The 25,294-nt window shown below is 38.1% G+C and overlaps 1 protein-coding gene and 1 pseudogene across 1 annotated transcript in view; one reads left to right on the forward strand and one right to left on the reverse strand.

Annotated features, from left to right (window-relative positions):
- Window positions 1–25,294, reverse strand: part of Cntn5 (contactin 5) — a 481,109-nt gene that overhangs the window by 287,072 nt on the left and 168,743 nt on the right. The window contains exon 7 of the mRNA XM_038322119.1: window positions 21,640–21,742. Coding sequence (XP_038178047.1) covers window positions 21,640–21,742 — 103 coding nt within the window. The remainder of the gene's footprint in view (window positions 1–21,639; window positions 21,743–25,294) is intronic.
- Window positions 16,247–16,453, forward strand: LOC119809890 (annotated as a pseudogene).

A 25,294-nucleotide genomic window follows, 5' to 3' on the forward strand; every position in this document is an offset into this window, starting at 1 on the left:
AGAGAGAGGGGAAAGGGGGGAGGGGGATACATATTCTAAATGAATACAGCTATACACATCTGTAGAAAATGCAACCTCATCTGTAGTGATAGACAATACATTTTGTTAGCATTTTCCTGATGTTGAGAGCATAGATGGGAAGAGGGGGAGATTATGAACTTGCATGTAGACATCTGAAGGTGGTGATAACCTCATCATGTGGATTATGGGGTGGTTTCAGGGCAACAATACATATAGCAAAACATATCACACTATATTGTGTAATTATTTACTTAGTTCCAACCTCAATAAACCATCCTAAAGTATCATGAACACTTTGTCACGAATTTCAATTAGCAAATTAACCACAACATGCATATTTTGTGTATATTGTTAAGCCACTGAAAATGGACTTGAGTGTTACTTCTATTATGTCTGTTTAATCCAAACACAAACCAAACAAAACCTAAACTATTTTCCTTCATGTTTTTGAGTATCAATCCTTAATTATTCCTGTTTTATGGTATTTATGACATAGCAGAATTATTCTATTTTCTGGTTCTATAAAAAGCACAGACACAAAGTGACCAGAGTAGTGGGCAGAGGGCCCTTCCCAACCAGGTTGCATTACATTCCAATCTCCTCTCTGGAGAAATTTTTGCACGTGGAATCTCATGGATACAATGGTAATGGGGAACTGAGATGCTGGTATTTCATTCACTTTTGTTGATTGTGTAAAGTTAAAACTGTATAGTCAAAAATAATTTATTTTAAAGAGTTTCTAGTGCCACAAAATATTTCATTAACTTAGATTTTAGAAATTAAGCTAGACATAAAATGAGGAAGACCATTTCATCATTTAGGTTCAGACTGACTTGGTCAATATGCAGGGCTAGGTAAGGACTATTGCAACCTTACTTATTTCAATTTACCATTCTTAAGAAATCAGAGACTGCAAAGCACACACTCTTTTAGGATCACCAAGAAAGTACCACTGATCAGAAGAGGGTATCCTTGTATTGTGATGAGCATCCAGGCTTGCACATGGAGTCTGTCAAACCTGTGTTTTCTCTTAAAAGTGCAGGACTAAGTGCACTGAAACTTTATAAAGTAGAGGGAGGAGCATGCTCACTTTCTATGTGGCACACACCCGTCCTTGCCACAAGTGTTGGAAGAGCTGCATTTCTCTGCAGGGATATATAAAACAAGTGACCTGATTTCATAATGCACCTTCCTTTGAGGAAACACCCATAAATAAGACATTCTAAGTGTTTTAATGTAGATTGATTCAACTCCCAAAAGAAGTGAAAAGTAGGGAATAGGAAAGGCCAAGAGCACTTATTATTTGTTCAAGTTGTATAAACAAGCAGAAGAATCAAGTCCCCACCAAGGATTATCTTAGCATCTATTGGTATTAATTAGATAGAGTCATTTCTTTTCTAAAAATCTATGTTATAAATATTTGTCTTGGAACTTATTTTTGCTATAACTAAAGACAGCACCAGGTCACAGAGGGCATATGGATGAGTAATACTGAATATATACCCTACAGTCTGTTCCAGTTGCACTGTGGCTATGAAAGAACACACTTATCAGTAGCATCTTTGGGAGAAAACATTTATTTGGCTCACAGTTCTGGTCATAATTCATCTTTGTGGGAATCAGGGCAGGAAGTAAAAGCAGGAAAATGGAGGCAGGCATCACGAAGGAACACTGACTGCTCTCCAACTCACTCTTTCTTTTCCAGTCTGCTTTCTTGAACAGTTCAAGACCACTTGCCCAGGAAATGGTACCAGCCACAGTGAATAGGACTTTTTTACATCTATTCAGATAATCAATGAAGTACCTCACGCATGTGTCCACAGATCAACCTGATGAAGACAGTTACTCATCTGAGACTATCTTAGATAACTCTAGGCCGTGTTAAGTGAAAAGATAATTCTATCTAGGATGTAGATTACTTAGAAATATTCTTTCTATGGAGTTAGCTTTTAATTCGAAAACATATAAACTCACAAACATACCCACACAGACGTATTTCTCTCTCACACACAAAAAAGACATCAAATCTACAGCAAACAAACAAATCCACATGATATCTATATTTGAAAATTGAGCTCAGGAAAAAGAACAATGAATATTAAAAATTTATAAAAATTAGAAAAGACAACTTCTACTTCCCTGCTCTATATAATAGAAAATACTGAGTGATAGGTCATGAAATGCAATGCAGTGATAAAGGAACCATAACACAATTTAGAACCACTTGGATTATGCATTGTATATAGAGACACTTATTTAATTACATATTTTAGTGTTGCAAATAAAAATTTAGCATTAAATATGAAGAGGTAGTATCTAATGTCAAAGTAATAGGAATTGATAAACAATATTACAAAGGCAAATACAAGCTTGCTAATGTTTTCTATAACATACAGGCTTAATTATGTGTTCAAGACTGTTGTGTCGTTCACCCTCCCTTCCCATCTCTCAATGGCATTTGTTTGCAAGTTGCATGACACCCAAAACCAAAGACATAACAATGCCGCCAGCTACTCAGTTGGTAAGAACACGAAGAAACCAAGATTTTTGTGTCCTGCTGTCTTTGCATCAGAAGCATAGACAAACACTAAATCTATACAGATGTGAAACATCTAAATTTCTGAATAAGCCCTGAAATGGGAAAGAAAAAATAATTTCCATACAATAATCATAGAATATGCATACTGCCTTTAAAAAAATGATTCACAAACACAAGCTAAAGAGGCAAAGAAACCTGTCTAAAACTCCTCAATAAGTCTCACACATAAATACTACAATGCTGTTAAACATTATTTAGTTTATGAAACAAAATCATTTTTGTCAGTAATTTCCATGATTAGTAAAATTATCTTAGAAAGTACAAAATAATAATGACAATTTAATTAGAAATTAATTTTAACACTACCTTAAGAAGAGATGATTTTAATCCATTACCTTGCAATGACTAGACAGTTAAGCTCTATAATGAAGTCTGCTCACTTCTCTCTATTTCCTTGATGTGAATCTGCTAGATAAATATTATTCCTAGAACTTGGACATACAGGAGCAGACACAACTGCACGAGACCCTACTGTGAGACAGAAGTTCTGAGAACTTTTTGACTTCAATTTTCACAACTTCAAAGCCTATTCATGTTGTCTCCAACTCAAAATTTGACTAGCACAGAAGTTTATCCCTAGTTTGCTTTATAGTAATTACTTCTTGTGTTAATAAATGAGTTTATCAAGCAATGCTCACCAAGCAGCAGTAGCAGGGTGTCTTTAAGGCATACTTTTGGCTCTAGAGCAGATGAAGATGAGCAGGCAGACAATGACAAGACAACTGAAGCTCTTCAGGGGGCAGAGGGCAAGTCACTCTGGCTGAGTGGAGAAAGCTGTGACGAGGGTGGGTTCTGGGATCTTAATATGGACCCATGAACTATCTAAAAGGGACTGAATCATACCAACTAAACAAAATTAAGAGATGAAACATGATTCAACAATCAAACAAAAAGACCCAAATACATACTAGGCTTGGTGGGATGGAAGTAATATAAAACCAGGAGCAGCACACAACAATATAAACTACATACCACAAGATCTTTAGAAAACAATATGAAAGTTCCCACAGTCAGCTCAGTGTCACTAAGGGAACTTTAAAAAGTAGATCTGTATTTTCATTGACAGCAGAGGTGTAAAGGCTAACCTAATTAATCAGTAATATACCTGATCTGTGTTTTTGATGAATAAAATGAATTGGAAGAATTAAAAGTGAATGTTGAGCAAAGATCAGTGTTGCTGGATTGTCATGGATAAGTCAGTTATTAAGGTTAAGAAGAAATATTGCTTAAAAGTAGGGAAGCTAAGTTGATTTTCATCACTATATATCCAGATTCCCAGTGATTGAAATCTTTAAAAAACTAGAATTGAAATCATTTTACTTATCTACTTCTATTGGTTCCCATTATAAGAAATAACCATTGAAGAGAAAATTATTCTTTTTAGCAAGACTCTCAGGGGGATCTAGAGTTAGTGTCTACATAAAACTGGAGAAGCAATACTGTAAGATCTCACCAGGGCAAAACTGAGGAAATAGCCCTGTGTTGGGAATTGGGAGACTTAATTTTATGGCTATAGTTTTCAAATTGGCTTTGCACATGAATGTGTATGATTCACTAATAATACATATCTTAATTTCCAACTTCATATCAAGCCATTCCAAGAATTTGATATATAATATTTTCAAATTTCAAAATGACAATCTTTAGTGATTATCTGCTGTGGCTGTCATTGCTTGACTAATACCAATGTGGCAATAGCAGACACATTGACAAGTAAGCTTAGTTCATGGCACAATGACTCAGAGAGACTCAAAACCCATTTGAGAGTCTGTATCAATTTAAAAATTAAATGTTGTCAAAACATATCACCAAGAATGGTGTCTCAAATAAAGAGATCTTCACAGGTTTCCCACTAGATAAATCAAACTTTAACAGTAGCAATCTGTTAACCCATCATTAGAACAAAATTAGATACCTAATAGAATGCAACAATTATTTATGGTGGCAATGACATAAAATTTACATAAACTTTGGAGAGTAGGAACTTAAAATATGGAAACTGGGGTCACAAAAAACATTTCTGATTGGTACCAAGACTCTAAGTGAATGTGAGAAATATCTAGGTTTAGGTATGTCTTCAGTTTGAAAAACTCTAGAATTGTTGACTGATGAGGGATTCCCCACTGTATGCTGTGAAATTAATGAATAAAGAAGCTGCCTTGGCCTGTTGATAGGGCAGAACTTAGGTAGGCAGGAAAAACTAAACTGAATGCTGTGAGGAAGAAGGCAGACTGAGGGAGAAGCCATGGAGCTGCTGCTGGAGACAAATATGTTGAAACTGTGCCAGTAGACCACAACCTCATGGTTATGCACAGATTAATGGAGATAGGTTAAATTAAGATGTAAAAGTTAGCCAATAAGAAGCTAGATCTAATGGGCCAAACAGTGATTTGAATAATATAGTTTGTGTGTGATTATTTTGGGATTCTGGGCAGCTGGGAAATGAACAGGAGGCCTTACTACAACAGTTGACAATTGTTGTTACACTTACATCTTTTATTCATCCTGTACTGGTTAATTTAGGTATTGGGGTTATGTACTTAGGAATTATTTTGCAATATAGGATAAGACAAAATAAAGATGAATTCTCATTATAAAACTTTATAACCCATTTAAGAAGGTCAGTATTTAAACATTTCTGACCTCATAATTCACATACAAGGCAGAAGTAATCTAATGGAAACTGAAGGGAGGATGACCATAAAACCATAATACAAGTAAGCTAAGTAAAACTTCCAGTTGCTTGGGGATTATCATATCACTTCCATCTATGATGTCCTGTCTATCCCAATATCCCTAATTGTCTATTACTGAGATATCTAATTGTGTCCAGAAAGTTTTTCACTAGGGCCAAGTGAGACTTAACTCTCACTGACTTTTGGGAGTCTACAGTAAATTGAGAAACACCACGTTAAGAACTAGGAGAGCTGAGAATTATTCTAACTGATTTCAGGAGTCTGCAGTAAATTAAGGTAGAAGATACAGACAGATCTGGGAGAGCTGGTTTTGCCCCGTGGATTTCTGGCTGCTAGGTTCTCACATATATCCAGTTTCTCTGCTTAGGCAGCTGCTCTGAGACAGCCAGGTGAAGCTGTGAATGCAGAGCCAGTTCACTATGAGTGTAAGTGTGAGCAATAAGCTGATCCTGTTTTCCCAGGAATGCACAATACATCTAAATAAAAGTGGAGCAAAGCATTGCTTTTTTTTTTTTTTTCTAGAAGGCAGGCATTCCAGAGAAAACCATGAATATCAAGGGAAGTAGCATAACACATAGGCTGAGCTTTCGTGTCTTGGTCTACCCATTTGTGTAGTGTGTCTCCCACCTACAGACTAGTGTCAGACTAGACTTGGCATTTTTTGATGTTCGGTAAAGTACCGTTACCCTTGGGTACCTCTTGAAATGAGGATACATCTTTGGTCTCTGCAATTCTGATGCCAGCTGCTCTTCACAAAACACTTTCTTAATTCATATATACTGCTTTCCAGTGAGATCCAAGCAGTTAATGATTCCTAGACCCAATAAGTGACTCCTCTCCCTGCTCTTCAGTCAACCCAATGATTAGGTAATTTGATTTTAGTCTGAGAGGTAAATATCATATTAATTAAATTTATCTTTAACTCCAATAGTTGTTGATGTCTGACCTTTATAAATAAATAGAATTAATAAATCATCAATCTGTAACTAAAGAAGAAATTCTTTTGACAGCCACAGACTGTGGAATGCTTCAGGGGCACCAGTAAGTCTTAGAGTACAAAGGAAGGCAAGTGGTGTCTTTCGAGACTATTTGACTAAAGACCAAGACTAATAAAACATAAATTACAGCAAAACTCAACTTTATTAATTAATAAACAGTACTATTTTATTTACAACAAACTTGCAAAAAGAAAGGAAAAGGGAGAAAAAAGGTAGAATGAAGAAATAAAGAAGGAAAGAAAGAAAGAAAGAAAGAAAGAAAGAAAGAAAGAAAGAAAGAAAGAAAGAGAGAAAGAAAGAAAGAAAGGAAGAAAGAGTGCTCTTTGCCCTGGCTTCCTAATAGGCATGCGGAGTGTAGAAAGTGTGATTTTAAACCCTCCTGGAGAGATAAGCAGGAGCTAAGAGGGGCAAGGAGTCACAGGCATTTTTCCATTTCACCCCCAAGTTTCAGATGAGTGTAGAATGTCATTATCATTAATTATCGCGCTAACTGGTTCAAGGCTTTTTGAGCACTGCTGATCTTACTGTGTGTTAATGGCTGCACGAGCAAGATAAGGAACATGTAAAGTTTAATAAAAAAATAACTTTGCCTATACCTCTATTACCTGAAACTCTTGCCTTGCAGGTTTGCCCTGGGAGATAAACTGTAGAGCTTTGAATCATCTGGCTTTTTTTTATTACAGAGCAACCTCACGTTTGCCCTTGTGCATGGGGGCAGCTACGCAGCACTGACCACAGTTTACTCTTTTGTTGGTGGCTATTTGACTTATCTAGCTATCTTCCTGTGGGCAGCAAAAGGTCACATGGCGAAATAAAAACTGCCCGGGAAACTGCAGCTAATGTAAATTGTGTGTGACGCTTTTCAGGGCCAGGACATGTAACTTGAATTTAAAGGTATTTGTTTGATGAAACCAGAAGTAATTATCCAGTCCTGCTATGAACGATCAGCCCTATTTCTCACCCTTGAATTCAATACAGTCAATATATTCAGTACCTTTGCATAGAAAAGCACTTCAATCAAAAACAAACAAACAAACAAAGTCAGCCTTATAAAGAAGACAGACTCAGACAGTTGTCCCAGTGGGGCACGTTAGATGACTGCATAGATATTTGGCAACATATAAGCTACGAAGGTGAGAGAATGGCTCTAAAGGAAAGCATAGCACATTTAATGAAGAAGTGACATTTGATTCCAGCTTTGAGGTCAGAGTGCAAAGGGAGACGGCAGGACATTTTAGACTGAGGGAACGAGGCTACAGGGCTTCAGGTGAAGACTGAAGTACAGCAACAGGAGGGCCAATGGAAAGTGTGAAATGGAAACAGTGCCACTGTTTAAGTCACCACTTCTTAGCATCCATTTTCTACAAACCTAGAGTCTGCAAACTATTCTGTTCAGAGAGGAGAGGCAATGACTCTGTTCCCTGTGCCTGCCCCTAGGCTAATAGGGTGCTTAAGAACACTAACTATGTTGCTTTTGGCTCCCCCAGGCTTAGGGGGTGTTTGAGAGCACTATGCTCTTCTTGGGCCCCCTAGACCGATGGAGGGCTTGAGAGCATTGACTGTGATCCTCTTGGGAACCCTAGGATGATGGAGGCCTTGAGAGCATTGACTGTGACCCTCTTCAGCCCCCTAGACTGATGGAGGACTTGAGAGCATTGACTGTGATCCTCTTGGGCCCCCTAGACTAATGGAGGCCTTGAGAGTCCGGGAATATTATTTCAGCAAGATATCCTGTCTGCATCATCAAAGAAACACCATCTGAGTTTTCCAAACTTGTAGGACAAATGTCCCCAAGTCCCACTTAAGCCATTCTTGAGATACCTAGATACTAACAGGATGCCTATTTAATATTATTTTATTACATAAGATATACAGTCTCACTAAGTTCAGATTTGCTTTGAACTAGTGAAGCATGACATAGAGTCCTGAGTTCTGGGATTACAGGCATGTACTGCCACACCTACCCGAGATACGAATTTTAACACTTTCAACACTTACATGTGTTGAATCTCAGCATTCTAAAATCTGAATTGTCAGTCTGTGTATTCAGCTAACAACTTGGGTAGACTCACATGACTGGACAATCAGGATGGAAAATATCAACAACTTTTAAGTATCAAACACTATTGGAGAAAGCTTTGGAAAGGAAATATTTATTGGGCCCCAAGGGCAGTGTTTTGTCCCTTTATCTACCACTAGCTTTCAAGATCTCTGTGTCCAGTACTTAAGGGCAGGCCCAGGATATGCCAGAAGTAACCCTTTGGCTACAATTGGATTGAAGCCTGAGCAAGAAAGGCAAGTCACTCTTCATTTTACTTCAGTACCTGCCATCAAACAGCTTACATTTTTCTCTCTGAACACACACTCACAAAGTTGGCTAATCCGCTGTGCTTGACTCTATATTATTCCACCTTTGACATAGTGGTTCTTGACTTTAGGGGTAGAACAGCTCATTCATAGGAATTACATATTAGATATCCTGCACATCAGGTAGTTACAATTATGATGTAACAATAACATCATTTTCTGGTTGATGGTCACCAAAGTATGAGAAACTGTATTGAAGGGTCACAGCATTACAAAGGTTGAGAACCAGTGCTTTAAAGTCTTGTCCAAATGGCAGGGAGGTAAACAGCCAGCAAACAGGATTGTTTCAAGTTTTCATTTTCAAGTCTGACCTGAAAGAATCTTCTTTTAGTGAACATTACAACTAAATCATTAGGCAACAAATGGGCACTCTTACATTCTTACAGCTGTAGAGGGGAAGGCCCTTCACTACCTTTAGCCAATTTTCTCCATAACATCTATATTGTCAAGAGTTTCTGTATTACACCCAATCTAACTCTTCTAGTTTAATGCTACTGTGCTGGCGTTTCACTCCCTCTCTACCTCATTGAGACTGGAGAACAGCTTGTGAGTAATCTCTTGATAATAGCTTTCCATATGCCTAAAACAGCCTTTTCTTTCCAAATAATTAATCCTCTCTGTTTTTTTTTACACCTTGCTGTATTTCCCAAGCCATTACACACCTTCATTTCCCCATGGATCATACTGAAGCACTCCCCATTTTTCTGGGTAATACCTTTTGCAGAATTGACCATCACGGAATAGAGTCTGTCACAGCCACTTCATAAGTTCTGTGCTCGATATTGTGCAGTTTCATTTTCAAAGCAATTTCTATGACTGAGTTAGTATCTATTGCTCTGCCCTGCCAGAGTAGCCTATAGAGAAACAATCTGAATGTTTGTTGTCAAATTTGGATTTAACGAGAGCTCCCTTGAGAAGAAAACTTAAAGTTGGTAGCAACCAAAAGTCAACTTAACTTCAAATTAGGTGAGTAAACTTGGGTGACATAAAAGATGGCAAAGTTTTATAGTCTACGTTTATTTTTTCCTAACTTACTTATGAACACATATTATAAACTTATATATTTTGAGATTATTTGTGTGCTTCCCTCACTAATCACATACTCCACAGTAACTGAACTTGTTGAAGAAGAGGCTATTAAGATGTAAATATGTTTCTGAAGAAGACTAAACCACCATCTGTGAGCAAAGCCATGATTCTTACAGAGCTTAGGTAGCATTCATTCATAGCCACACAATTTCTAGGTCAGCCCATTAGATGTTCATACCATCCTTTCATAAGGCAGGGAAAGTTCAAATGAATAAAATCTGCTCTTGTTTAGTTTGTTTTAAAAGTCACAACAAAAATAATGGAAAATAACCATCCTAGCAGTAGAGCCTAATCATAGCAGGGTTAGCTTGGTCAATGTGTTCAATAGGTATATATATCAGGGCTGACACTGGAATCAAGGGGTGGTATTAGAGTCAACTGACCAGAGAAAGTCGGAATGGTTGGTATCTTTCTGAAACCAGAACCGTGCACATCTGGGAAACAAGAGAAGTAGCTAGCATGTGCTTGGCAGTTGGCACTGAAAGTCTTCAGATCTGGATTGACTTTAGTCTTTTCAAGGTGCTTAATCAGCTTGTCTGTATAAAATAAACTATGCAGATTCCAGATCCTGGATTTTGTCTTCTGTTTATTAATATATTAACAATTTTCCTTGAAGTAGGAACTACATCTAGAAAGTGATTTATTTGGATTGCAGCAGGATGAAAACCTAGACTACAGAAATACCACCTGCTACTACACAGAGAGGATCAAGAGATGAGTGACCAGCCACCCAGCTGGACACCCCACTCCCTAGGACCTCCATATGACCCCTCCCCCACGTGCCTCAACTTCTCTAGCTAACCAGCTTGAGAGTTTCCTGCAAGAAGGATGCTCTAACATCCCCATCCCATCCACTGGACCCTGAAAGGTACAAGTCCCACTCTGCTCCCAAACCTTCCAAACATCCTTCCTTACCCTGCAACCTCAGAGAAATGCTGAAACACAAGCTGCAACTACACAGAGAGGACCAAGAGGGAAACTCTAAAACACAATCTGGACTGCACCCACTTGACCAAGAGAGTAACCAGGAAAGCAGACCAAGAGAACAGGCTAAGAGAGACCTCAGTGACACCGTGAGATGCAGACATTGACAGTACAGAGCAGACCAAGAACAGTTCCCAAAGATGCAGACAACCACTGCAAGGATTGGACCAATAAAAAAAGACAGTGCCAGCATGAACTGGAGGAAGAGATGCATAGGCACCAATGCAATAATTCACCCAACAACCTAAAAATCAACATGGTAGCACCAGAACTCAGTGGTTAAATAACGAGAAGACTTTATCATCCTAAACCAAAAGAAAACAATTTTAAACATATCTTTATGAAGATTATGGAGACATTTAAAGAGGAAATGAAAAACTCCCTTAAAGAAATGGAAGAAAAGACAAACCAAAAAATTGGAAGAAATTAATAAATCACTCAAAGAAACTCAAGAAAAAAAAACAATCAAACAGGTAAATTAAGCAGTTCAAGACTTGAAGAATGAAATAGAGGCAGCAAAGAAAACACACAAACTGAGGGAATTTTGGATATGAAAAATCTGGGTAAATGAACAGAAACTACAGAGACAGTATAACCAACAGAATAGAAGAGATGGAAGAAAGAATCTCAGGTGTTAAAGATACTGCAGAGGAAATCGATTCATTTTTCAAAGAAAAGATAAAGTCTCACAAATTCTTAACACAAAACATCCAAGAAATCTGAGCCACCATGAAAAGACCAAACTTAAGAATAATAGGGATAGAAGAAGAAGAAGAAGAAGGAGAAGGAGAAGGAGAAGGAGAAGAAGAAGAAGAAGAAATCCCCTTAAATGAACAGAAAATACATTCAACAAAATCATAGAAGAAAACGTTCCCAACCTAAAGAAGGATATCCCTATGAAGGCACAAAATGGTTACAGAGCCGGGCAGTGGTGGCGCACGCCTTTAATCCCAGCACTCGGGAGGCAGGGGCAGGCAGATCTCTGTGAGATCGAGACCAGCCTGGTCTACAAGAGCTAGCTCTAGGACAGGTTCTAAAGCTGCAGAGAAACCCTGTCTCAAAAAAAAAAAAAAAAACAAAAAAAAGAATGTTACAGAATGCCAAATAAATTGGATCAAAATATCTGCTTGCCATATAATAATCAAAACACAAAACATACAGAATAAAGTAAGAATATTAAGATCTGCAAAGGAAAAAGGTCAAGTAACATATAAAGGTAAACCTATCAGAATTACACCGGATTTTTCAATGGAAATCATGAAAGCCAGAAGGTACTGGGCAGGTGTGCTGTAAACACTAAGAGACCACGGAAGCAAGCCCAGACTACTATACCCAGCAAAGCTTTCATCACAATTGATGGAGAAAACAAGATATTCCATGACAAAACCAGATTTAAACCATATGTATTCACAAACCCAGCCCTACAGAAAGTACTAGAAGGAAAGCCCCAACCTAAAGAAGATAACTGCACCCAAAAAACCACAGGCAACATTTAACCTCCTACCAGCAAATTCCAAAGAAGGGAAGCACACACAAACACTACCACTCAAAAATAACAGGAATTAACAACCACTCGTCATTAATATCTGTTAATATCAATAGACTTAATTCACCCATAAAAGGACACATGCTAAGAAAATGGGTATGAAAACAGGATCCAACCTTCTGTTGTATACAAGAAACATACCTCAGCCTCAAAGGGAGACATTAGTTCTGAAAGGGTTGGGAAAAGATTTTTCCAATCAAATGGACCTAAGAAACAAGCTGGTGTAACTATGCTGATAACTAACAAAATAGACTTCAAACTAAAATCAGTCAGAAGAGATAGACGACACTTTATACTCATAACAGGAAAAATTCATCAAGATGAAGTCTCATTTTTGAACATCTATGCCCCTAATACAAGAGCACTCACATATTAAAAGAAACATTACTAAAGCTTAAATCCCACATCAAACCCTACAAACTAATAATAGGAGACTTCAAAACTCCACTCTCCAGCCAGGCGGTGGTGGCGCATGCCTTTAATCCCAGCACTCGGGAGGCAGGGGCAGGCAGATCTCTGTGAGTTCGATGCCAGCCTGGTCTACAAGAGCTAGCTCCAGGACAGGCTCTAAAGCTGCAGAGAAACCCTGTCTCGAAAAACAAAAAAAAAAAAAAAAAAAAGAAAAAAAAAAAAAAAACCAAAACAAAACAAAAAAAAAAACTCCACCCCCCTCAATGGACAGGTCAACCAGAGAAAAGATTAACAGAGAAATAAGAGGACTAACAGATGTTATGACTCAGGTGGACTTAACAGACATCTACAGAACATTCCACTCAAACACGAATATACCTTCTTCTCAGCACCTCGAGGGAGCTTTGCTAAAACTGACCACATACTTGGAAAAAAAAAAAAAAAAAAAAAAAAAAACAACAGATTAAAAAAAAACTGGAGTAGCCTCCTGCATCTTATTGAATCACCATGGTTTAAAGTTAGAATTCAACAACATTTCTTGCAGAAAGCCTGCAAACTCATAGAAGTTGAACAGTGAACTACTGAGGCACCCTGGGTCAAGTATGAAATAAAAAAGAAATTAAAGACTTCCTAGAATTCAACAAAAATGAAGGTAAAATGTACCCAAACCTATGGGATACTATGAAAGCAGTACTAAAAGGAAAGTTCATAGCACTAATTGTCTACATAAAGAAGGTAGAGAAAGCTCTCACTAGTGACTTAACAGCACACATGAAAGCTCTAGAACTAAAAGAAGCAGACTCACACAGGAGGAGTAGAAGATAGGAAATAATCAAATTTGGGACTGAAATCAATAAAATAGAAATAAAGAAAACAATACAAAGAATCAATGAAACAAAGAGCTGTTTCTTTGAGAAAATGAACAAGATAAACAAACTCTTATTCAAACTAACCTAAAGGCAGAGAGAGAATATCCAAATTAAAAAAATCAGAAATAAAAAGAGGGGCATAGCAGTAGACACTGAGGAAATCCAGAGAATCATTAGATCATACTACAAAAAACTGTACTCTACAAAAATAGGAAAATATAAAAGAAATGGACAATTTTCTGAATAAATGCCACATACCAAAATTACATCAAGACCAGGCAAACAATTTCAATAGACCTATAAACTGCAAGGAAATAGAAGCTGTCAGGAAAAGCTTCACAACTAAAATAAGCCCAGGGCTGGATGGTTTTAGTGCAGAATTCTAACAGAACTTCCAAGAAGAGCTAATACTTGTACTTATCAAACTGTTCCACAAAATGAAAACAGAAGTCAAATACTTTTTATGAGGCTACAGTTACTCTCATACCCAAAGTACAGAAAGACTCAACCAAGAACGAAAATTACAGACAAATCTCACTCATGAACATAGATGCAAAAAATACTCTATAAAATACTAGCAAACTGAATAGAAGAACACATAAGAAATTTATCCCCCATGACCAAGTTGGCTTCATCTCAGAGATGCAGGGATGGTTTAACATATGAAAATCTATCAATGTAATCCATTACATAAATAAACTAAAAGAAAAACATATGATCATCTCACTAGATGCTGAAACAAAATCCAACACCCCTATATAAAGGTTTTGGAGAGATCAGGGATACAAGGAACATATCCAAACATTATGAAAGCAATATATAGCATGCCAACAGTCAACATCAAATTAAATAGAAAGAAACTCAAAGCAATTCCACTAAAATCAGGAACAAGACAAGGCTGTCCATTCTCTTCATATCTATTCAACATAGTTCTTGAATTTCTGGCTATAGCAATAAGACAACAAAAGGAGATCAAGTGTATTAAAATTGGAAAGGAAGAAGTCAAACTTTCATTATTTGCATATAATATGATAGTATATATAAGTGACCCCTATAATCTCTACAAGAGAATGCCTACTGCTGATAAATACCTTCAGTAATGTGTCAGGATACAAGATTAACTCAAAAAATTAGTAGCCCTCCTATATACAAATGATAAAGGAGCTGAGAAAGAAATCAGAGAAACACCACCTTTAACAATAGCCACAAATAACATAAAATATTTGGGGGTAACTCTAACCAAAGAAGTGGAAAACTTATTCGACAAGAACTTTAAGTCTTTGAAGAAAAAAATTGAAGAAGACACCAGAAAAAGGAAAATCTCCCATGTTCTTGTATAGGTAGGATGAACGTAATAAAAATGGCTCTCTTACCAAAAGCAATCTATAGATTTAATACAATCCCCATCAAAATTCCAACACATTTCTTCACAAGCCTTTTAAGAATAATAATCAAATTCATATGGAAAATCAAAAATCCCAGGATGGCCAAAACAATTCTGTACTATAACAGAACTTCCAGAGACATCACCATCCCTGACAGCAAGCTCATTACAGAACTACTGTGATAAAAAACTGCTCGGTACTGGCATAAAAACAGAGACGTTGACCAATGGAACTGAATTAAATTGAAGACCCAGATATTAATTCACACACCTATAAACACCTGATTTTTTACAAAGAAGCTAAAATTGTACAATGGAAAAAAGAAAGCATCCTCAACAAATGGTGTTGGCATAACTGAATGTCAACATGCAGAAAAATAAAAATAGATCCATATCTATCCCCATGCACAAAACTCAAGTTTGAATGGATTAAAGACAATATAAATTCAACCACACTGAACCTGATAGAAGAGAAAGTGGAAAGTAGCCTTCAATGCTTGAGCACAGGAGACCACTTCCTAATAACCCCAGTAGCACAGATACTGAGAGCAACAATAAATAAATGGGACCTCCTGAAACTGAGAAACTTCTGTAAAGCAAAGGACACAGTCAATAAGACAAAAAGGCAGCCTACTGAATGGGAAAAGATTTTCACCAACCCCACATCAGACAAAGGACTGATCTCCAAAATATATAAAGAACTCAAGAAATTAGACATTAAAATTCCCAATAACCCAATTTAAAAAAATGGGGTACAGAACTAAATAGAGAATTCTCAACACAAGAATCTCAAATGGCCAAAAGACAGTTAAAGAAATATTCAACATCCTTAGCCATCATGGAAATGCAAGTCAAAAGAACTCTGAGATACCATTTTACACCAGTCAGAATGTCTAAGACAAAAAAAAATGATAGATTATGCTGGAGAGGATGTTTAGTAAGGGGAACACTCAACCATTGCTGGTGGGAATAAAAACACATACAACAACCACTTTGGAAATTAGTATGGTGGTTTCTCAGAAAAACTGGAAATTAACCTACCTCAGGATCCAGTAATACCACTCTTGGTTGTATACCCAAAAGATGCTCAATCTTACTACAAAGACATTTGTTTAACTATGTTCATAGCAGCATTATTTGTAATAGTCAGAACGTGGAAAAAACCTAGATGCCCCTCAATCAAAGAATGGACAAAGAAAATGTGGCACATTTACACATTAGTGTACTACTCAGTGGTAAAAAACAATGACATGGACTAGTCGGCATGGCTGTCCTGAGCGCCATGTCGGTTTCCTCTAGCGTCGCTGCCATGAAGAAGGTGGTTCGGCAGCATTGGCTGGAGGCCTGGCTCAACCGCATGAGGGTTTCCCAGGCAGCTGCAGACTTGAAACAGTTCTGTCTGTAGAATGCTCAACATGACCCTCTGCTGACCGGAGTGTCTTCCAGTACAAATCCCTTCAGACCGCAGAAAGTCTGCTCCTTTTTGTAGTCAGCTATCTTGAGGTTTCTTAAACCACTTCATGACCCAGTGGATATTCAACAGAACTAGATCTGAAGTCTGTATAGAAGCCTCTCTAACACGTGCCATATACACAGTCTTTACTTGACATCTACCTCTCCGAATCTTCATGGATTTCTGTTTCACAAGGTTTAACTATTTTATATACACTGGCTGTAGCACACAATAAAACAGCATACAAAAAAATGACACCTTGAAATTTGCAAGCAAATGAACGGAACTGGAAAACACTGCCCTTAGTGATGTAACCCAAAAATATGAATATGGCATGTACTCACTCATAAGTGGACACTAGCTATAAAGAAAGGACATTGAGCCTATAGTTCATGATTCTAGAGAAGCTAAATAACAAGGTGAACCCTAAGAAAAACATGCAGATTCACCTGGAAAGTTGAAATAGACTAGATTGCTGACAAAATTAGGAGGATGGGGGTGGGGTTGAATGAAGGGTAGAAGAGGAAGAGGAGGGGAGAAGGAGCGGGGGTAGAAGAACTTGAAGAAATGGGATAGTCAAGATGGAGGAAGGACAGAGATGAGAGCAAGAAAAGTTATCTTGATTGAGGGAGCCCTTATGGGGTTAGCAAGAAACCTGGCTCTAAAGAAATTTCCAGGATCCACAAGGATGACCTCAGCTAAGACCCTAAGTAATAGAAGAGAAGGTACCTGAACTGGCTTTGTCCTGTAGTCAGACTGATGAATATCATAACCTTAGATTATTCCGTGGTTAGAATAATCTAACGATAGATCCTTCATGTAGCAACTGATGGAAACAGTCAGAGACCCACATCGGAGCATTGGACTGAGCTCCCAAAGTCCAGTTGAAAAGTGGGAGGAGTGAGAACATGAGCAAAAAGGTAAAGACCATGATGTGAACACCCACTGAAACAGTCTACCTGAACTAATGGGAGCTCATCAACTCCAGCCGGACAGGGAAGGAACAAGCATAGGTCCAAACTAGTCCCACTGAATGTGGTTGACAGTTGCATGGCTGGGACAGACTGAGGGGCTGCTGGCAGTGGCACCAGGATTTATACCTACTGCTTGTACTGGCTTTTGGTGAACCTATTCTCTTTGAATGGATACTTTGCTCAGCCTAAATACAGTAGGGCAGGCCTTGGACCTTCCCCAAAGCAATGTGCCTTACCTTCTCTGAGGAGTAGATGGAGGTAGGGTAGGGGAATAAGTGAATGGAATGGGAACTTGGATTGGTATGCATAATAAAAATGATAGTTTATTTTCTCTAAAAAAATAAAAATAAAATAAAAAGAAAAGAAAACCTAGACTGCCTGAATATAATCTAGAAAGATTTAAAAGCTAGTAGTTTATATTTATGGTCATCTATTCTTTAACCCTAAATGCATTACTGCAACAAATCTCTTATTCCCTTCCTCTCTCCATCCCTCCCTTCATTCTTCTCCCTCCCCACACACATGCAAACATGCACGCACGCATGCACACTTCTTCTTTTTAACCTTTGTATATAATAAATGTTTCTCTTAGTTACATCCAAACTTCTTACATAGGCTAAACATGAGCAAAATACACCTTGGGATGCAAAGTAAAGGTTTAATTCCTAGACTAGATCTCATGATAAACATTATTACATAATCCAAACAAGATGAAGAAGCAGTAAATCTAAAGCAATAGGAAAATGAATAAATGGAGGCAGGAATCACTGAAGAAAGGTAAAGTTCAGAGAAGGACTCCATATTTGAATAGAATAGATGATCCCAGATCCATGAATAGAAGAACAGAAAACACAAACATAGGTACATTTTAGGGTGGAGTATAAATAAGTTATTTGTGAATAAGTAGTTGACTTAAGTGGACTTAGTATGTCAAAGGTAATTAATTGCATCAGCCGTTATTTCTTGAGCACCATACACCTTGTGGATACTGGAGGAGGCCACAGTTGTGAGCAATTGAGAAACACAAGCTCTGTTCTCATGAGACTGATGTCTTCAACAGGGATACTTGGCTGGCTATTCTCTCTTCTTCCTGCTTGCCATTCTTTTTCCTCTAAACTTTCTCTGATGACTGCATCCTCTAAATTGCAAACTAACTGAGTGGGGGAACTTCTGCTTGGCCTGGGAGTCGCCAGAGAAGATGAGAAATGATAAGAAATAGAAATCAATAAGTAAATTCCCGAGGTTTCCTTCATGTTCTTGTCCTGGCCAGAGTAACTTTCTCTACTGCTTAGCTCCTCATACGCTTCTGTCTCCAGCTCTTCCTTGTTTTGGTGTCATGAGCTCTCCACTCTCTTGTAGGTAATATTGAGTTCTCACTGCTCCAAGTCTACAGATGTTCCATTTTTCTTTTCCTTCTCAGCCTTACCACAATTACTGATCTTCAACTTGACCCACTCCTGAGTTCTTTTGATCTATCTGAGTTGGAATACATTTTTTTCTGGGATCCTAACTGATGAAGACTCATTTTGAGTATCAAAACATGAGTATAAATAATTTAAAATTCCATTAATGATGTTGTAGGTGGAAACACATATAATATTTTGGATGCAGAGTAGTAAGTATAAGTCATACACAATAGTCCATCAATGTATTATTAACCATATATTGAATAATCCAGTATAAAAAATCTTTTTAATGGAGCTATGGATGACAGCTGCTATGGAAGTAATGGGTGGTGTTGCTGGTCTAAAAAGAATAAGTGCAAAGACTATGAGACCATGAAAAAGAATGGAGTTCTGAGATTGCCATTCCGGAATACAGTCAGGAAGAGTTTATGAGGGACACCTGGTTAAAGCACCCAACGCACACACAGTGAAAGGCAAAATCTGTCTGTGTGGTTAGACTGACACTGAGAGACAGTTCTAAAGAAAATGATGCAGGACCTACTGCATCAGGAAAGTGGTCAGCAACTCTTTCGAGCTATGAGTACACAGCAACCACTCTGACAGCCATTTAAAACTTCAGTATTCATGTTGGGGGTGATGGCCAGCTTCTTGCAATGTTAAGGAGGAATTCAAACAGGTCAAGATGCTTCTTTAAGTCATTTTTCTTTTATGTTGTGGCAGGTGAGTTTTAAGTCCTTGTATATTTCCTCATAATGATTTATCCTCCAGCCATCACAATTCACAGGAAAGGTATTAAGCACTCATCAGAGAAAGAGACCGCCTTCACAGATGCAGTATGTCTTTTGGAGGAAAGACTTCTTTTTTAGGTTATTTATTTTGGTGAGTTGAAGCAAGAAAAGCATAGGAAGTTGGAGAAAATAAAGATTTGACAAAATAAATAACTTAAAACTGTTGGGTCAGGTCCCACCTAGAAGGGGAGAGTCTCCAAGTGTCAATATGCTAAGCATCTTTCAAGTCTTTCCCAAACAAACACATCTAACTTATTAAATAAGCTGCCTGGGGAAAGGTTCTATGCTTTTTTTCTCTATAAATTGAGTTTTCTAATTAGTTTTACAATATGACCCCTTTTTTGTTTTGGCTTTAGCAAAAGTTTTGGCATTTAAGAATTATTTAACTGCAGGATATACTAAAGCCTTTGAAATCCCATTGGAATATATTATTTTTCCATTTTTCAAGATTAGGAATTGGACTTTGACTGCTCCCAGGCAAATGGCAGCAACACTGGAGTTTAAAGGTATCATCCTGTCTCATGCACTTCCCTAACGCCGTTGGCTTTGAAAGAGTTCCTCGGGCACCTGATCACATGACCACATGCCTCCCTCATGCATATTTCCTTTTAAATTATATTTCCACTGTTGAATCATTTGCTTAAGCAGCGGGCTACAGAGACATTAACTGTTTTGTCTAACACGATCTTGGATGGGAGTGGAATTGCATAGACATTTTGTCAAGTCTGTCCTGAAAGTATAACACATGGTGCTGAGTATTGCTCCTTAGCCCTCCGGCTGAATTCTGTGGCTCCATGGCTGAGCCTCCTGTTATTCAGAAGGCTGCATATTTCTGAAACATGTTTTCTATCTATGTAATACTGTGGGTGTTAGTTTAGCGCAACTGGAGTTAAATGATTAGTAACTGTGAAAGAGATTCATTTATACAAATTATAATTATAGATCTTGAAGGGACCCCGAGGTTTTGTCATTCTAAAAATAATGGCTCTGTGTTTGAAACAAACCAGAATACCATAATCAAACATCATCAGAGCAACACTTCTGCTACGCATGCTAGTGCCCGCACTATAGACATCATTGACAAGCAACTACATAGCACAGGCTTTAAACCAGAGGCAGGGTCACTCAGCCTAGCCAACTGGATGTGTTCTCAACCATCTTTTCTTTGGAGAATGTTATGGGTTGTACACATTAACAGCTTTGTTCTCATGCTACTATTTTAATACACAGTGGAATACTCAATTTGATCCCTGCACCTATGTTTCTTACAGTACATGTCTCCAGTAGGTTTTCATATATGTGTATGTTTGGATATGTGCAGGTATGCATGCATGTGCACATAGGCGTCAGAAGACAAACTCTGGTGCTTGCTCAAACACTCTCTGCCTTTTTCTGAGACAGCCCCTCATTGTCCAAGTAGACAAGGGAGGTCGGATCTAGCATTGTACAGGGCCCACCTGTCTGCCTCCCAGGTGCTGCATTAACAAGAGCAAACAATACGTCCGATTTCTTTACGTGGGTTCTCATGACCACCATCTGCTATTTCCTCTTGCATGGCAAGGACTTCCTGGAGGAATTCCCCTTGGCTCGCTTAACCTCTTGTGTCCTTTGTGGTTCTAGGGATTTCAAGTCCTGCACTACTAGGCAAGCATTGCACCTCTGAGCGTCTGCCTTTTAGTCTTCACACTCCCAATATCCACGTCCTGAACACGAATAGTGGAGAGTCCTTTGTCCTTTCATCTCCTGATGAAGGAAATCTCAGGACAATGCTAAGATTTTCTGGTAACTAGACAGAGGGCTGAAAACTCTCTTGCAATCTAGACAGGCTTCCTTGATGTTAAAATAACACATTTCCCAAACAGTACTGAGCATACAAATAACTTAGCAGTTCCAGGGACCAGGTTGCTCATCAATTCCCAGCCTCCCTTCTTCTAAAAACACTATAGTCACCATGGGGCTTCTGGGAAAGTGAAACCTAGCAAAATAAGTGATCCAAACAGCTGAGTCACGTTTTAATAAACAATCGTGTCTAATTATAGAATAATATTACTTACTTGCCAAGTGCAAAGCATTCCATCTTAACAGTTGTTCCCTTAGCAGCCGTAACCGTGAAAGGAAAATGGACCTCAATTTTCGGCTCATATTCTCCCATCACACCTGGGAAATAAAGAATAGTCTTTAAGCATAAAATGAATGTCGCAGTTTTCTTTCTAGTCGTGGAGATATTACATGGAAAATCACTATAGTTTGGTAGTTGATGTGTTGAAATAAAAAGCATACTTAGGGTCAGTCACCTGGTGAGATTCTAATATTCCTTTAAGAATGGGGTTGTCTATCTGTTCTCTACATAGACATTATTCAAAACTTTAATCAACATGGGGAATTTAGAAACCTTTTTAATGGTTTACTTAATCATTTAAATGTGTGTGCATATGTATATGTGTGTCAATATATACATGTGTGTGTGGGGGGGTGCCCATGGCTGCCAGAAGAGAGAACTGGATTCCCTATAGTAGGAGGTCCAGATGCTGTGAGGTGCTCAAATTCAATGCCAGTCATTAAACTTGGCTCCTCTGCCTGAGAAATTCAAGCACTCTTATCCACTGAGCCCCAGTTACTAGTTTTTTACAATGTGCACAAATATGAATATTTTCCATAATAAATAATTGTACTTTAAAATGAGAATACATTAGAAATTTATTTTTGGCATGTAAATTAGTACTTATTTAATAATTCCTGCAACTCTTATTTTTTACTTAAATTTTATTTTTCCTTGTGTGTATGTATGGTATGCAAATATGCATGTGTATGTAGGTACTCATGGAGGCCAGAGCAGGTGTTGAATTCTCTAGAGTTGCTGTACCAGCCAGTTATGACCTGCTCAACATGAGTGCTGGAAACTGAACTCAGGTCTTCTGGAAGAGCAGCCAGCATCCATAAACACTAAGCAATTTCTCCTACCCCATTAACTTGTATTCTTAACTGTCTATAATTTGCAAATAACTTTGCTAAGAATTGTACAAGTTATGAAGATTAGTCATGTACTTTGTTCTTAAGCATTCAACAAAAAAACTTTAAAAAGGGGGAAACTGGTATAAAGTCATGTAATGGGAAAAGTTATTCATGAAAGTGACAGGAAGTGGCAAGTTCCATGAATGAGGTATAGCCAAAGTATTTTGCACACTGAAGGATTTGAGCAGGCAGGAACAGAGGAGAAAGCTTAAAACCACTTCAAAGGAACTGAGCCAGAGAAAGATGGGTGGCTTGCTTTCCTGGTGAGTCTGTGTGTAAAGAAAAGTAATGGACAATTCTGGAAATATAAAGAAAAATCAAAAAAGAGAGAACACTGGTCCTCTGAGAAAATCTTCCTGACACTGTAACTAGAATCTGATCAGATGGCACGGAGGCAGAGATAGGTGCAAATACTGGAGTCTGAGCAGAGGCAGTCCAGTCAACTTCATGATCTCAGTTTTCTTAGAAGTAACAAAAATCTAAATTTCAACAACAATTGGAGGCAGAGGAAGGACAGTGGGAAAGAAACTGGTGAAACCCACACAGTGCAGTGCCAGGAGCAACACTGTACAGTGCAGTGCTAGGAACAGCACTGAAATTTCCAGGTTGGAGTGGTCGAAAAGAAAATGAGGAGAAGAAATTGAGGGCTATTGGTTTATTGCTCACCTATAGAATTCATGACTTGTACCCATTAGTGCCTGGGATGGACATCCACACCACATACATGAACATTAATAAATCTGAAAGTATTAAATTTGGTATATTGAATACACAGAAATAAGTTTTTGACTACATAATCCACAGAGTAAATGAAGAAAGGAATAGAACCTCACAGTTGATAAGCACCAAGTGTCACCGTTGTGAGGTGACAGTGGGCACCATAGATTATTTATGATTTCTGCCCACCAAAAGTCAGTACATTAGCTATGGACTGGAGGATTTTGAGACTGATGGCATCAGGCAACCCTGGGACTAGTTTTCTCTTAAACAGAATGCTTAGGAGCTATGTGTAAAGCACTAGAGGAACCAATGAGATTCAGCTAGAGTCTGCTGCAAGGCATCTCAGTGTGTGTTGAAAGATGTTAGTGTTGATGCACACGTATGCTTTTATGCTTTTGTGTGTATGACTTTGCATGAATTTTTGTATATGTATGTAAGATGAGAGGAGAAAGGAAGAGGCCAGGACAGTTTTAAAATGACATAAGACATGGCACATAGGAGAGTTACCCCTGAGCCTAGTGACCTTTCCATTCATTTTTCTAATCTTGTGAATTGAGGAATAGAAGGGAACTACAAGTAACACCATGTCTGTTCCAATAGGTGGATTCTGGCAACTGCTTTCTGCTCGCACATGTGCTGCATGTAAGAACCTGATGCACAGCGTGTCAGTGGAATGGCTTGTACAATGCTATCACTCAACACAGCTCTTTAAGCAGTCTCTGTTTTGCCGTCACTCTCTCTCTCTGTCTTTCTCTGTCTCTGTCTCTCTGTCTCTGTCTCTGTCTCTCTCTCCCTCTCCCCTCTCTCACTCTTTCTCCCTCTCTCTTCCTCTCTCTCTTACACTGCCTTCCCCCATTTCCAAACCTCCTTCCTTTTATGCGCTCCCAGACTTTGCTTTTCTACCCTGTTTCCTGTAGATATTTCAATACCGGGATCTGTTGTAAAGTCAGCTGAGTGTATTCAGGGGTGTAAAGTTTATCCTCAAAGCCCTGTGTGAAGTGCCACAGGTGCATAAACATCCTCACTTCTACCGTTGCTCAGATGACATCACCATCGTCAATATCATCAGTTTCTTAAACTACATCCTTCAGTTTTCTTTTCCTTTCTGTTAATTTGATTATTCTTCTGTACTTCATTTATCATGATGCAAATTCAATCTAAAGTCTTTAGCTTTACAAGTCCCTGTGAACTCTGGGAGTTCCTAAGTGTCATAGAATATTGCAGAAAAGTGGTACAAATCAATCCTTACCCCAAAAGCACTTCTGTGTAATTACTTCTAAAAAGTTCTACAAAGAAAACTCAGATGAAAGGTATCTGAATCTTCAGCAATTTATTTTGGTTTTCTTTCTCAGCCTAAATAAATATTCCCTTTAGAACACAATTTTATATTAACACGGCACACTCATTTTATTAAAACAGATGAAATTAAACTACATAATAAAGTAAAAAGGGAAGAATGAGAGGTTTTGAATCACAATACCTAAGCTGAGCTCCACTGTAAGTACTAGGACTGGTTTCATTATCTTTACTCCAAGAGCAATCATATTGGGCACACAGCACAGCACTTCATTTACGCTTCTCTCTGACAATTGATCAAATTCAGCAATTAAGTTCTAGTTTACATTTTGTGGGGTAAATAGCCGTCACTATGCAGTACAGTCATGGTTTAATATCTCAATTCATGTGAAGTTTAAATACTAATTCCTTATGTTGAACATGATTTGATGCAGAAAGGAACGAGAAATAGGTTCAAGAGACACCAGATTAAAGATGAAATTGTTTGGACTGGTTTCTTCAGCAAGGTGACTTTTTGATTTTCTGATTACACCCAGTTTTTATTGACTATTGTCTAAGAGCCCTTGTTGTATGCCTTGTGTGTGTTTTCCCCCCACACTTGTCTCTCCTGACTTATTCGACAGACCTACTTTAAAATTACGTGTCATTAAGATGACTTCAAATTGCCCCAGCTCCTAATAA

The sequence above is a fragment of the Arvicola amphibius genome, chromosome 3, assembly GCF_903992535.2.
Source record: "Arvicola amphibius chromosome 3, mArvAmp1.2, whole genome shotgun sequence".
NCBI classification, from domain to species: domain Eukaryota; kingdom Metazoa; phylum Chordata; class Mammalia; order Rodentia; family Cricetidae; genus Arvicola; species Arvicola amphibius.